This window comes from Megascapheus bottae, chromosome X, assembly GCF_031878675.1.
Source record: "Megascapheus bottae isolate mThoBot1 chromosome X, mThoBot2.hap1, whole genome shotgun sequence".
Lineage (NCBI taxonomy): Eukaryota > Metazoa > Chordata > Mammalia > Rodentia > Geomyidae > Megascapheus > Megascapheus bottae.
Window position 1 is genome coordinate 97886721 of NC_143547.1, and position 11762 is coordinate 97898482.

The 11762-nt window shown below is 41.1% G+C and overlaps 1 protein-coding gene across 1 annotated transcript; it reads right to left on the bottom strand.

The window, feature by feature from the left end:
• Positions 1–5648: 5648 nt before the first annotated feature.
• LOC150041635 (melanoma-associated antigen 12-like) lies at positions 5649–7686 on the bottom strand. The gene is made up of 2 exons (XM_090325774.1): positions 7277–7686; positions 5649–6847 (listed from the first exon to the last, which is right to left on the bottom strand). Exons 1-2 carry the CDS (start codon positions 7656–7658, stop codon positions 6075–6077), a joined length of 1155 nt encoding a protein of 384 aa, XP_090181900.1. The 5' UTR covers positions 7659–7686; the 3' UTR covers positions 5649–6074.
• Positions 7687–11762: the final 4076 nt, after the last annotated feature.

Below are 11762 nucleotides of genomic sequence, written 5' to 3' on the forward strand. Positions count from 1 at the left end.
TAATGGGTGAAAAAAGATGACTCACATCCATTGGTGCTAGAACTTGTTTTTCATGACATTACAATATTAAGAAAACATGGAAAAATTCTTCAGTAATCCATTATTCTCTGGTCATTATTTTATTCATTTATTCACACTCCAGTTTAAAAGCATAATATGCTCACTAAAGTCTGATCCATTTGAGGATTCTAAAAGTTACTGAAATATTTCCTTTTTCGAAACCAGAAATAAAATCCCAAGTATGTGACTGCAATGAAAACCTGATAAATTAGTAAGCTGCTGGAATAAGACACTAGAAAAATATAGATATTAGCTAAAGAATATAAAATATGGTGAACATTAACTCTCTAAAACAAAGACAAAACCTTGCTTGAAGGGAGTCAAACCACAAATCCATGATCTGCTCCATTCCACAGCATCCCAGCTTGGAGATTACTTTTATTGTTTCTCATTTGCTTTGCTTCTGGACACGTAGACCCGCCTACTAACAAATTATCGTCACAAAGGGCTAAACACAGATCAAGAAGCCTGGTCCAGGTTGATAAGCATCTGTGCCTTACTACCTCACCTATGGCAAAAAAAAAATAAATGGGCTCAGTTTTGAAGCCTGTCGTATATCCTACATAGTAGTCAGTTTCACAGTTGTAAACAGTTGTTCCCCAGAGAAAACTTACAATGAGACTGGCTGAAGTCTTCCTCTGAAATGTGGAGGAAGCCATGTGAGGTTTGTGAGCTTCATTACGTCAAGTATCACTCTGTGAAGGCTACTCCTTGGAAAACAAATATATCCATTTCTCAGTAAATTCTTTGGATAAATTGGCAAATTAAAAGCCACACCAAGCTGTGTGCAGATGGAGCCACTTCCCTATAGAAACAGTAAAAGAATCGGTGGAAATAAAGATCCAGTCTGTATTCTGAATTTGTTATTCAAACACAAAGGGACTAGGAATCTACAAAGCATTTGGTATTAGATGTTTGCCCTTCCCTCACCAAAGGAAATTCTAAAATGTAGCCCTAGGGAAAAAAGGGAAAACTGGATTCTTGGCCCAAGGCAAATCGCAGGCCTTGAACAGTAGCCCTGGCTGCAATTCTAGTTACTTAGAAAGCTGACACTTGGAGTACAACATTTCAAGGACAGCCCACAAGATTCTATCCTAACTAACAGCCGAGAGCACTGTGGAGAACACGTGTCATACCAGCTCTGTAAAGCTCCATGGGAGACTGAGATCATGGTGATTTTGTTTTAAGCCAACATAAGCCAAAAATTCCATGAGATTGCATGTTGACAGAAAAAGACATGGTGGTATATGCCTGTCATCCTCAGTGAAGTAAACAAATAGGTGCAATACTGAGAAAGCTAGCTGGGCAAAAAAGATGAGATGCTATCTCAAAAATAATTGGAGCAAAAAGCTAGGACATGTGGCTCAAATGTAGAGAATCTACCTACTAAGGCTCTGAGTAGAAAAAGAAGTACTATACGAAAAATAGAAAATATTAATAAAGAAATTTAATTTTGAGAAATAGGCTATTACTATATTTTAAATATCTGAAAATGTGAAAGTGTGATTGCAATGGGATAAATGAAGAATTTGGAATATTTGTTAAAAAGCAGGATAGAAAAAGCCTTAAAGGCAATGAGCAGAACATTTCTGGTGTTTCTGACAAGGTACAAAGAAATGAGGGGACAACTCTCTATATAACAGAATCCAACTGGAAAATGTGACATAATCATGAAGAATTTGGGGTATCTCCTAGGCTTAGAGCTTGATGGGAAGCCACATACAAAACTTTTTTTGCCTTGGGTCTTAAACTCAGGGCCTGGGCACTTTCCTTGAGCTTTTTCAAGGTTAGTGTTCTACCACTTGGGCTTCAGAAGCACTTTTTTTTTTGCCAGTCCTGGGCTTGAGGTCAGGGCCTGAGCACTGTCCTTGGACTTTCTCAAGGCTAGGGCTCTACCACTTGAGCCTCAGCATCACTTCCGGCTTTTTTGTATGTATGTGGTACCGAGGAATCGAACGCAGGTCCTCATGCATGCTAGGCAAGCACTTTAACCACTAGGCCAAACTCCCGGCCCCACCACTTTTGGCTTTTTTCTCTTTATGTGGTACCTAAGAATTGGATCCAGAGTTTTGTATATGCCAGGAGATCACTCTTCCACTACGCCACACTTCCAGCCACTAAAATAATTTTTGAAAAGAGCAATAAAAGCCAGGCGCCTGGGCCAGGAGTGTAGCCTAGTGGTAGAGTGCTCTTCTAGGATTCTCGAAGACCCCAATCAGATTCCTTAATACCATATACATAGAAAAAGCCAGAAGTGGTGCTGTGGCTCAAGTGGCAGAGCACTTAGTGTCCAAGGATAGTGCCCAGGCCCTGAGTTCAAGCTCCAGGACTGACAAAAAGAGCCAAGAGCTAGTGGCTCATGCTTGCGATCCCAGGTACTCAAGATGTTGAACTCTGAGGAGCATGTTTCTAATCCAGCAGGGGTAGAAAAGTAAGTCCTCAGGAGACTGGAAGCAGTCCTAACAAGTAGCAGAGCAATAGCCTTGCAAACTGGTGAAGGGTCAGTGTCCAGACCTATAACCAGAGGTAGGGGTAGAGAGAGCATTCGAAATTTCTAGAAATCTATGAGACTCCTATCACAAGCACAGTGTCTCATGTAAAATTACTTCTGAGAACAGTTTCAGGTAGACCAAATAATCAAGAACATTTTGACACTTGTTTTTTTTAACATATTATGTTGTGGCATTCATAAGATTCTGTTTTGGTTGTGATTGTTATGAAGTTTAGGTGCTATCCACTGTGAATTCCTAGGGGAAATCTAAGAAATAAGGAAAAATTTCTGGCGGATCTAGACTCTTGCAGAAATTCCCGGATGTGGTAATGCCTACAGCAACTGAAGATTATATATGCATTGGAGATCTCCAAGATAGACCAAATATTACATGAAGCACTTACTCAGCAAAGATGTAGACATCAACATGCCTTGTGTAAGAAAAAGTAGTTCCTTTCTACTTTCTCAATTCTCCCTTTTGTCTAGGGTGGCTGTGCAATCACTGTACATGACTTGCTTTGATAAATTATTGTACATGTAATACCAGATGATATTTTGGACTTGGAATTTTTAATAGTTCTGGTAGGATTAGGAATTTGGGACTGCTTTGAATCTGATGAAGGCATTTCACATTGTGAAAATTATAAGCAGTAGTGTCCAGGATGGAAGACTGTCCATTGTTCAAAGGTAGTTTGTCTACCCCAGAATTCATACACTAAACATTCTCAGTTTGATGGTTGAGGTGATACCTGAACAGGTGATACCTGGTGTAAAGCCCTTCATATTTCATGCTGTGAGTAGGGCTTAGGGTAATTCTAATGGGAATTCATTCTCATGAGAGGGTTAGTAATAAAGAGCAAGGTCTCCAGCCCATATTCCTCCTGGGTTTCCTACCTGCTTATGTAATGTCTTCTACTGAGATGCCATATACCTACAGGCCTTTCAGACAGCTTGGTTTGTTTACATGTTATGCCCTTGAAGCTTGACAGCTGAATAAAATTATTTATTTATTTATTTTGCCAGTCCTGGGGATTGAGCTCAGGGCCTGGGCATTGTCCTTGGGATTTCTCAAGGCTAATGCCCTGCCTCTTGAGCTACAACACCACGTGTTTTTTTTTTCTGTGTATGTGATACCAAGGAATAAAACCAGGGCTTTGTGCATGCTAGGCAAATATGCTATCACTAGGCCATGCTTCTGGCCCCAACGTGTTACTTCCAGCACTCACAGTCAGGTATTTCACTATACTGAAACAATAGACTAAAATATTATCCTTAGTATGCAATGGCAGATTTCATTTCCTATCTAGCTCAAGGATTTTTCAGCTGTAACATAAGCAAAGGAAATTGTATTTAATTTCATAGGGAAATCTCACAGAAACCATTGCAGAATAAAATGCTGAAATTGACAGACAAACCAAAAAAATGATTTCAGTGTTTGTGTTTCTTTCTCTTATTTCCTTTCCTTACCCTCTTCTATGATTTTACTCTAAAGTATTTATTTTCTGCTTATTTCCCATAGCTGCATTCTTTTTACTCTGCAGATTGCTTTAGGTTTTTTCCCAGATCTACAAGGCTTTTTCAAGGCCTTGATCCTGAATTGTGGAAATGGAATACCTAAATTGCAAAAACCCTAGATTTAATTGCATCCGTATCAACAGGATCAAATCTAGTAACCTACATATTCTATTTTTTCATTTGTAAAATAGAGGCAATGCTTTTAACAGGGTAAGGTAAAGAAGTGTTTTAATTTGAATGAATATTTAAATGTGCCTGAACCACAGTCAAATTGTTTAGTGCATTTTATACAATCAATATGGTCCTTAAATAGCCCATATATAACCAAAGATCTTCAGACAATCCTAATTTTCTAAGGGGGAGAAACTTCATTAATTTTGGACATTACTTTTCAGCTTATTATTGACAAACTCTCTCATATTAGGCATTTATGTTTCCTGGATTTCATGCATTCAACAATCTGTTAAGATTCTATAAAATATTTTCTCTTTAGTTTGGCAAGTTAAGCCACACAAAACTCATGTACGAGGTAGTTCCTAAGATTCTTTATAAATAAGAGGCATTGAACAGTTAAGTTCCAATAGCAAAGGTAAACTGAAATTGCAAATATAAATATATTCTCAAATTACCCACTCTATTCTCATCCCAAGAGACATATAATTTAACTACATTTCTGCTAAGCTTTGTAAGGCATTGATTTGCACACCAAATATACCCCACAATAAATATGCATTTGCTTAGAAACTGAAAGTACTTTAGAGGGACACTTACTAAAAGAATTAAAATGAAAAGAAATTATTGAGTGGAGAGGAATTAAGAACAATGTATAATGCTTCTAGTGTTTTCTATGATGACAGAATTTGGCACTATGCTGACATTAATCCATAGGATGATTAGATTAGCGGACTGGATAATTGTAAGTAAACATGGATATATATACATATACATTTATATATACACACACACACACACACACACACACACACATACTTTTTTGTTTTGTGAAATTTGTTTCCAAAGGGCAAGTATTCCTCTTAAAGAATTCTAGAACTATATAGATAACACTACAGTACATTAACAACATTGGAATACTAAGAGGCAGCATCATAATTAATAAACTAGTTTACTATGTGGAATTCTATGGTGAAATATTCAGATCTTCCACATGCAATACCTTGCCAATTTACAAAAAGGGAAACTTCAATAGCTAAAGCTAATAGTAGTACCTTTCTCCCAGCCACAGGTTCCAGTTTCACAAAGAAGTGAAAGCTGCCAGTCTGGGGCGTGGAAAGGGTGTGTGTGTGTGTGTGTGTTGACCATGGAAAGGGTGTGTGTGTGTGTGTGTGTGTGTGTGTGTTGACCATGGGAGAGGCTTACCTAGACTATTACATTATGGAAGTTTAGAAAACTTATCTAAAATTTCAATGATGCAGTGAGTAAAAATGCTAAAATGCTCAATTAGTTATCATAAGCAAACAAAACTTAAATAATATATATCTATCTCAGTTAAGTAAGATAATTAAACACAATCATGAGTTAAAAGCCTTCTTTATTAAGTAAACACATATAATTAACCCAGATGTAACTTTATCTACATTTGTCTAAATTTTCAAAAACATGTGAAGCCAAGGTGGTATAGACATATTTAATGTAGTAAGGATGACAACAATAAAAGAAAGCAAGAATTTACTTCCTCTGTTTCTGTGTACGTTACATATCCAAGGAAATACAGCCTTCATTGCTTCATTGCCATATTAACTTGTTCTAAAATGGATTTCTCTATGTGCTAATAATTAGTAAGATTTGTCCCAAAATATATTAACAAGAAAAAAAAATGTGTGACTATTGTGATACATAAACTTGTATTCCGGATATAATACTCAACTGAAAAGAACACTAAACAATTTTAAAGGCAACTAAGGCTAATTCTGAAGTCCCTCAAGGAAAAACAGGTCATGGATTGATAACTAAAGTCCCCCCGATCCCCATTCATGGACCTGACTATGCTTCATGCTCGAGCATTTCGTTCATCTCTCAAAGCCTGTTCACAGAGGTTTGGATAGGCACTGAGATCACTACCACTGAACTTTACCCAGTGTTTCAGGACTCTCATCTTAGTGGTTTCAGCATGGGCCCTTGGGCCCCACAGAAACTCATGGCAAGCAGGATCACTGTTGGGTACCACCCGGTACTCCAGGTACTGCTCCTGCACAAAATTTTCAATGATCAGCTTCCTAGGTTCTCCATAAATATAATGCTCTGTGTCTGGAAAGACGCCCATCACACTCAGCATATCCCAGACTGATCGTTCCGAGACACAGTTGTTTTCCATGAAAATGATACCCAAGATGATTATCAGCAGGCCTGTTTTGGGCATGCCCATGACATCACTCATCATCCCATCATAAGTTAGCCCTGCTACAGGAGTGAGGAAATAGCAGTGGTCAGAGGGATCAATTTCAATCACCTCAATGCCAAAGACCAGCTGCATGTACTCAGCTGCCCTAGAAAAGATCTCAAAAAAGTGCTCCCTGTGAGTTGCAATCAAATTTAGCATTTCTGCCTTGGTTGTTGACTCTCTCATTCTATACTTAAGGATTAAGAAGGGCACCAAGGATTGTGCATTCCGCAACATGGATACATGATCTATTGGAGTGAGAAGGGCAACCTGTTCATGTTCCCTTTGGCATAAACCCTGATCTTGTTCAACTTGGCCGGAGCCCTGATCTTGCTCTCTTTGGCTGGAGGCCTGATCTTGTTCGCTTTGACTCGAGCCCTGATCTTGCTCGCCTCGGTCTTCCTCCTCCTCCCCTCGGTCTTCCTCCTCCTCCCCTTCTTTGGAGTCTTGATATTGCTCCCAGGGGTCGGGGCCCTGACTTTGCTCCCATTCATCTTGTTCCCACTGGTTGGAGCCCTGATCCTGCTCCCCTTGGTTGGAATCCTGACTTTGGTCAGAGCCCTGACCTTGCTCGCCTCGGTCTTCCTCCTCCTCCCCTCGGACTTCCTCCTCCTCCCCTTGGTCTTCCTCCTCCTCCCCTTGGTCTTTCTCATCCTCTCCTTGGTCTTCCTCCTCCTCCCCTTCTTTGGAGTCTTGATATTGCTCCCAGGGGTCGGGGCCCTGACTTTGCTCCCATTCATCTTGTTCCCATTGATTGGAGCCCTGATCCTGCTCCCCTTGGTTGGAATCCTGACTTTGGTCAGAGCCCTGACCTTGCTCCCCTTGGCTAGAGCCATGATCTTGCTCCCCTCGGTCAGAGCCATGACCTTGCTCCTCTTGGTCAGAGCCTTGATCTTGTTCCCCATGGTTGGAGCCCTGATCTGACTGACTCTGAGAAGCGAGAACCAATCCCACAAGAGGAGCAGGTGCTCCCTGAGCTTCAAGAGGAACATTTTTCTTCAATGCAGCAGGTACTTCCCTTGAGGTGACATGGGTAAAAGCAGTAGCGGAGGCAGAAGAAGAGATTGTGGCAGTGGCTTCCTCCTCTTCTTCAGCCCTTTGGATCAGCTCACCCTCAGAACCTGATGCCTCTTCTTGGCTCTGAGAGCCCTCTTCAGGCTTGGAATGCTGGTTGTTCTGCTTATAAGGCATCATGACGGACAGGATAGTGCACTGGAACTTCCTGATGCCTGGGGAAGAGAAAGAGTATGTGAGTGTCCTGGGTTAAGAATCACCTGAAGTCAGATGCCAGTGGCTCAAATCTGTAATCCTATCTGTTGAAGAAGCTGAGATCTCAGTATTGCAACTCAAAGCCAGCTCAAGCACTAAAGTTTGTGAGACTCATATTTCCAATGAATCACCAGAAAACCTGAAGTAACGGTGTGGCTCAAAGGGTAGGGTGGCAGCCTTGAGTTGAAGAGCTCAGAGACATTGCCAGGGCTAGAGTTCAAGTCCCACGACTGACCAAACAACAAAAAAACAATCATCTGTTTGACATGTTTGATATGTCTACAGACTTACTATAAATCTCTTTTTGGCCAGGTCAGGCCACTGCGTTGAGCCTCAGAATGGGTTCCCTTTTGTAATGTAAACCTGTTAATGTGGCCAGCTTAATGGGCCATGGTCATTCCATTCACGGCTTGTTGAATCCTCTGCAAACAGCATTGAAACCATTAGAAATAATAATGTGTAACTGCAACCCAGAGTTTTTGAAACTATTCATTTGGTTTGTTTGGTGGGGGGGGGTTGTTATTGTTTTGTGTTTTATGTCTTGCTGGTTTTTGTTTGGTTTTGTTTTTGACGTGTGGTCCCTTATATTACCCTTATGAGTCTCAAACTTGTAATTTCTCCACTTCAGCCTCTCGACAGCTAGTATTAGAGACATTCACCATATCTCTATTTAAAAGTGTTTATTAGGGGCTGGGAGTTTGGCCTAGTGGTAGAGTGCTTGCCTAGCGTGCACGAAGACCGGGGCTCGATTACTCAGTACCATGTACAAAGAAAAAAGCCAGAAATGGTGCTATGTAAGGTTGAGAAAAGTTCAAGGACAGTGCTCAGGCCCTGAGTTCAAGCCCCAGGGCTGACAAAAAAGTGCTTATTAGGGGCTGGGGTGTATCTCAGTGGCAAAATGCTTGCATCCCAAGTGCAATGCAATATCCTGGGTTTGATCTCCAGTACCAAAATAAAGAAATAATAAAAACAAACAAAAACCAGATCTCCTTTTGAATGGATGGTGCTGTTGTGCATCAGTGTTACTGGGCCTCTACATGGAGAATCTAAGGAAAGGTGTGAGTTGTCATCTTCTCAGGTATACATAGCTTATAGATGTAAGGCTGTGGAGATACCAGTAGGCCATTTGAAGAAATAAACAAAACAGCAAGTTAAAAGCTTTCTTTGTGAGCTGGGCACAGTGTCTCTTGCCTGTAATTCTAGTTGACCAGGAGGCCTAGATCTGAGGATCAAGGTTCAAAGCCAGTCCAGGCACAAAACGATCTCAAAGTTTATCTGCAATAAACCTCTAGAAAATGGGAATTGGGGCTTGGCTCAAAGGTAGGACGGTAGGTTTGAGCTGAAGAGCTGAGGGACAGTGCCCAGGGAGAGTTCAAGTCGTATGACGCAGAAAAAAAAAGCACTCTTTAAAAAATTAATACATGGGAGCTGGGAGTTTCGCCTAGTGGTAGCGTGCTTGTGTAGCATGCACAAAGAACTGAGCTCGATTCCTCAGTATTACGTACATAGGAAAAAGCCAGTAGTGGGAGGTGTGAGTCAAATGGTAGAGCGCTAGTGCAAGGACAGTAGTCAGAACCTATTTTTTCATTTACCTTGACTGTTACAGATCCTGGGTTTCTTCCTGTGATGACTTTCTCCCAGTGGCTGTTGGAAGCTGAGAGTTCACCTCCTTGAGAATGGTGAAAAAGAAGTGAACAGTAGAATATCTTGTCATTATGAAGAGGTTTCCTAAAGGGTATGACCTCATGAAGCAAAAGGACACAATGGCAAAAGCATAGGGGCCCTTGTCTTGTCATTATGAAGAGGTTGTTCAAACGGTATGATCCCAAGTAGAAAAACAAAGCAACAGCAAAAGGATAGGGGCCCTTGGTCTTAGAAGATGCACATATACGCAGAGGAGACAACGGAGCTAGTGGTACCCTATATGTGTTTGGGTTCATGAATCCTCGCTGAGGTGTTATCGTAAATGCCTACAAAGCCGGGTCATTTTGTCATGGCGCCCAGTTCTGGGCTGGGAAAGCCGCAAAGGGTAGAGGTGAGGTGGGGCGGGGGTTGGGGAAGGGGCTGCGGGAGTATAGAAGGGGTTGGAATTAGTCATTTGGGGACCATCTATGGAGCTTTTCCGTCGGGCTTTCTAAGTGTCCCAGGCGTGTCTTTTCCTGAACCTTCAGAGAAAAGTTCTGATTTTGGTCTTTCTAGAAGCTGAAAGGAGTAGGCGGTGGGGCGGCACTCCGCTAAGTCTACTCTGCTTCAGGCCCATAACAGGGTTTTTTTTAAAAAAAAAAAAAAAAAAAAACATTCGGGGGGTAATTGTTTGCGTGATGTGTACCCACCTTCACACTCCCCAACTGCCACCAGAGGAAGTCTGCGGTCAAGGTGGGGGAGCTGTGACGGAGCAGCGAGTAGGCCTCGGCCCTTAAGGCAGCCAAAGACGACAAGTGGGGGAGGGGTCACATCCCCTGACACGCCGTTCTGGAAGCGGGGTCAAAATGGACAGAGTTGTACACTAACTGGGGGGACTTTTATCTACAACACCTTCCTTTTATGTTCCCATAAAGTCTTACGTCAATTTCTGTGGGAGCCGAGGCCGCTACTGCGCCACACCAAAACGGGGTGCCACCACTCCACCGCCAGCGCTCTTCGGAGGCGGAAATGCATGGCTGGGGTCAAAGGGGACGGGGCATTGAGCCACACCCACTTCCTTCAAGTCTTAAAGGGTTCACGTTCATGTCTTCCACGCTTTGGGCCTGCTTCCTCTTCAGGGTCTTTAAAGACCGCTGGCAGCATTCAGGGGTTGCCATCCATCATTTGCTGGTAGCCACTTTAGGCAGGTGTTTCTTCTCCAGCCTCCTGTAAGCTGCTCATCCCCATATATTTCTTTGTGACATTTCATTGTAAGGACAGATTTCTGGGTGCTGGCAATGGAATTTGAGCTCAGCTTCCATGGGCGCTGGCCCTCAGCGGTTATGGCAAAGACTAACCGCTACTGCTTATACTACATCGGCTCGCCAACTTTATTGGTGTCAAATTGAAGATGAGACTCAAGGACTCCCTTGTGCCGATTTTTTTTTCTTTTTTACTTTGCTGAAATAAAAGACACAAGTCACGATCAACCCATTCATCATTACAAAACTCTACCAATATTGTGTTCTACTATTTTCAACTCTATTCATAAGAAATAGCATTTATATTCTACTGATATCTACATAAAATATCATTATCAAGGTTGCTTTTCACTCAGAGAACCTACGATTAAATAGCTCCCATGTGTTTTTATGCACTGTTGAAGTACAATATTTTCTCATTATTCTTCTCGAAGTATGTAAAACAATCACTACTGAAACCATAATCAATAATCCAATATCTTACAGAAATTCATATTTGTAATTTGTTCTGTCTCTGTTTCTGCAAGGCTCTGCAGCTTTCACTTAAAAATTATTCATTTTCTCTAAGTTTTCAAAACAAATTACTACAATCTACTTCCAAATTAAGTAGCAAATAGCATTACTGGAATCATGACTCGAGTAATAGAATTCTTGCCTATACAAAACACTATGTTCAAATCCTAGGACCACAAAAACACTTAACAAAATAAAATAATATGAACAAAATGGCTGCATACTTAGCTTAAATAGTGGAATGCCTGCCTTATATGTATGACACTTTATATAAATTCCAATTGAAAAAAATACAGAAACGCCAGGAGTTTGGTGTAGTGGTAGAATATTTGTTCAGCACACAAAGACCTGAGTTCAATTCCTTAGTACCACAGAGATAGAAAAAAAAACCAGAACTGGTATTGAGGCGCAAGTAGTAGAGCTTGGGCCTTGATAAGATCCAAGGACAGTGCTCAGGCCCCGAGCTAGCAAAAAAAAATACATTCATCAAATATTAAGAATAGAAGTTAAAGACCAAACATCTGTAGCATAATTAGACAACAATATATACTGAAAAAGAAATTAAGAAACCAATCTATACAATCTGTTTTAAAAACAAAAAAAAACTTAACTTTCAGAGCACACTAGCTCA